This window comes from Bidens hawaiensis, unplaced genomic scaffold (assembly GCF_021521415.1).
Source record: "Bidens hawaiensis isolate Kalapana, Puna unplaced genomic scaffold, B.hawaiensis_p1.1 tig00012490_1, whole genome shotgun sequence".
NCBI classification, from domain to species: Eukaryota; Viridiplantae; Streptophyta; class Magnoliopsida; order Asterales; family Asteraceae; genus Bidens; species Bidens hawaiensis.
This window is the reverse complement of record NW_027492024.1, coordinates 152,415-155,812: the sequence shown is the minus strand read 5'-3', so window position 1 is coordinate 155,812 and position 3,398 is coordinate 152,415. Positions and strand designations below refer to the sequence as shown.

At 46.5% G+C, this 3,398-nt stretch overlaps 1 protein-coding gene across 1 annotated transcript; it reads right to left on the bottom strand.

The window, feature by feature from the left end:
• Positions 1-1,788: 1,788 nt before the first annotated feature.
• Positions 1,789-3,134, bottom strand: LOC143541302 (putative WRKY transcription factor 7). The gene is made up of 3 exons (XM_077034162.1): positions 2,406-3,134; positions 2,183-2,308; positions 1,789-2,115 (listed from the first exon to the last, which is right to left on the bottom strand). The coding sequence occupies exons 1-3, from the start codon at positions 3,041-3,043 to the stop codon at positions 1,956-1,958; spliced, it is 924 nt and encodes a 307-aa protein (XP_076890277.1). The 5' UTR covers positions 3,044-3,134; the 3' UTR covers positions 1,789-1,955.
• Between the last annotated feature and the right edge of the window lie 264 nt (positions 3,135-3,398).

Here is a 3,398-nt window from a genome sequence, read left to right as displayed (position 1 = left end):
TACAGTGTAAAGGCAAAACCCTTCACATACCTAACACCCGCAGGGAATTGAAGCCAAATAAACCTTGGCAAACAAGTAACTGTAAGCCGGCTGCGGGTACAGTGTTAAGGCAAAACCCTTCACATACCTAGCACCTGCAGGGAATTGAAGCCAAGAACCTTGGTGAACAAGTAACCGTAAGACGGATGCGGGTACAGTGTTAAGGCAAAACCCTTCACATACCTAGCACCCGCAGGGAATTGACGCCAGGAATACCTTGAGAGTAAAGTAACCGTAAGACGAGCGCAGGTACAGTGTTAAGGCAAAACCCTTCACATACCTAGCGCTCCGCTGGGAATTGAAACCAAGAAGGATCTTCTGGGCAATGCTTGCGGAAACGGAAATAGCATCCCCGCATAGCGGGAACATCGAGAACTACGTTGTTTGAAGCTCCAGGATGGAATTGGTGGTCTTAACATAATTGATCACTATGTTCAAAACTACCAAAACCTCATGGAAAATACATACAACTGGGACTCAATGCTCCTGACTTGCGAGGAGGTTACAGACCTACCCGCATCATACCCAAAGACCAAGCAGGAAACTCGGGCATTTCTGCAAGTGACAAGGACTTCCGCGGAAAGAATCCCCATGGAAAACCTTACAAAACCCTTTTCAAAACCCTTTGCTCAAGTCTAAAAGTTCACCTCACTTCATTAAACACTCATGAGAAGAACATTGGACTGGGGGGACTTGAAGAGGTAGGTCCCAGCAGAGCCCAGTCGGACCCGCAAGACTCACCTTAAACAGGGACGTCTGCGCAGAGACCAACTGGATCCGCAGGACCAACCATGCTCAGAGACGTAACGTCCTTACGCGCAGTACGCAAGCTGGTCCCGCAGGAAATACCTCCCAATGGTGAAGGACTCCGCCTGTCCCCGCAGCCTCGGATACAAGCCATTAGGGAAGGCCACCCGCGCAGCATGGCTACACGCACAAGGCACTTAGCTCTCAATCGTTCAGTGTCACCTGAAGGAATGAGCCAAGCCGGGAGCAATCCCGCACAGAGGCGGGAGGGGGAATACTCCCGCCCAAATAAGCCAGTCCGTATACTGAAGGATCTTTTACTGTACCTGACGAGGTATGGGCAAAAGATCTGATCAGAGATGCGACAGCTCACTGACAGCAGCATGGCAGACAGCACGCCACAGCACTGTGACCAATAGCCGCCGCCTACCCACCAACTCCTGCCATACCACGTGCCTAGCCTGTAGTTGGCAGAAGAGGAAGAGTGCACGACACGCCTGCTCTGTGTCAGCCGCTACCTATCCACCACTCACAGGCAGGGCACGTGCATAGGTTACAGTTGGTAGCGTGTTGGGCCGGCTAAACCCCTTGGAAACCTACCTTCGGCTATAAATACCACAAATGGTATGATCATCTCATCTTATCATATATTATTACATTATCATCATAATATACCTGATATCTGCTCTAGCAATCTCTTAATATACTTTTATATTTAAAGAGCAATCTAGTCTGATTCTCACGCCGGAGGGTGGTCACAAGGAGGAACCCCCCCCTTCTCAGTGACGAGCTCACGGTGTCTGTTTTGCAGGTTATCAGAAGAACCATCTTCCAAGGGTCTAACCCCTCGTGGGAAACATCTCTCCAACCCCCAGGTTACCAGTAACCTGCCCGGGGTCCGGTTAGTGTTTCTTCAGTAAAACACAATCAATTAACTAATTTATAATCATCATCATTGTAACATGACCTCTAAAAGAATCAAATTAATTAATCAAAAAAACATTAAAACACAATCTAGCAGATTTTTAAAGCCAAGATATGGAACTGATTCCAAAGTCTTTACCAAACTTTCACTACCTTAACAACAATAAAAATACTCTTTTGATTTGATTCAAATTCTAAACTTAGTTACGCTCACTTAATCTAATTATTAAAAAAAATGAACAAAGTTAAGACGATTCTAATATAAGTCCAGAAGCTTCTGCAACAGAAAGAGCGTGATTATGTTCTCCTTCATACGTCACAATCAACATGCTTGGATCATCCAATGCTCGTTCTACATGTTTCCGGGCTGGACATCCTCTAACGCTGCTACACTTATAATATCCTCTGTAATATTTGGACATCAATTTAGTAATTTATTCAAGAGTTTTAATGGCGGAATTAAATAATTTACCTTGGATGAGGAGATCCTTTAATCGGTTTTTGACCGTACTTTCTCCATGAATAATCGTCCGGTGGAATATCGGCAAGCTTCATGCTGATTGCCTTAACCCTAATTACTCTCTTCAACCTCAGCTTTCTGTAATTGTAATCAAACGTTAATACAAATTGAAATTGGAGATATATAATTGTTAAATCAGGGTTTGGGAGTATTAATTAATTAATTAAATAATTACCTTCGTTTAGAGCAATGACACTTGCCGGAACCGGAACCGCCATTTTCCGACGAATTACACTTCCGTTTCATACACGACGAAGAGCACAACGGCGGTTTACCACCGGCGGACGCCTGTTTCCCGTCGGAGTCTCCGGTCAACGACGATACGAACGAGCTAGCTCGAGAAACCGCCGGAGAGTACGAGAAGCTTATCGTTTTAGACAACGAGTTGTTCCTCTGAAACATTAACGGTGGTTGACTTCCGGTAGCCGGCGGCGGAACAAAAGGTACCTGTTGTATTGGTGTTGGACAATACACCTTAGTCTCACACTCCTCCAAAACGACATCGTTTTGGTTTTGGTTTTGGTTTTTTATAACCGACTGGCTCTGATAAACAGGGCCACGCCGGAAGCGTGCATGGCCAGTGAGTGTTCGGGTAGGTCGGTCTAGTAATGATATAACACGCTTAAACTTGGTGAATGCCACGTCAGCAAAGGCTTCATAATCCGTTGCTGATTGTTGTTGAGACTGCGACTGAGAGAGCAGACGGATGAGCTTTTGGACGCTTTCGAGGCCCGAGGCTGCTTCCTGAACGGCTGCGGTTTCAGCGGAGGCGGTGGTGGTGTTTCTGAAGCCAGTGATAAGATCTACGGCCATGGTTTAGCTATTGGACCATGAAAATGAGAATGATTTTGTTGTAGGAAGACAAGACAAGAGAAGAGAAGAGAAGAGAAGAGAGTTTGTTGGTGATAATGATAAGAAGAGGTCGAAGTAATGGGATCGGTGTAGGAATGGCAACGGGGCGGGTTTGGGGCGGGTTTTGCTTAACCCGAACCCGAACCCGAAACCAAAAACCATCCCCGTACCCGCCCCATTACCCGTCGGGTTTAATTCGGGGATTCCCCGTTTGGTTTTTTGTACCCCCCGACCCGCCCCGTCCCCGAACCCGAAAACCCGAAACCGATCCGACCCGACCCGAAATTGGTTCACATAGAAGAATACTTAACTTGCT

Bases quoted from the DNA above. Each gene is read 5' to 3' on its own strand.
- LOC143541302 (XM_077034162.1), bottom strand. From the start codon at position 3,043: ATGGCCGTAGATCTTATCACTGGCTTCAGAAACACCACCACCGCCTCC. The intron at 2,309-2,405 runs GTAATTATTTAA...TTACAATTACAG, and splicing joins TGTCATTGCTCTAAACGAAG to AAAGCTGAGGTTGAAGAGAG. The intron at 2,116-2,182 runs GTAAATTATTTA...CAAATATTACAG, and splicing joins AAAGGATCTCCTCATCCAAG to AGGATATTATAAGTGTAGCA.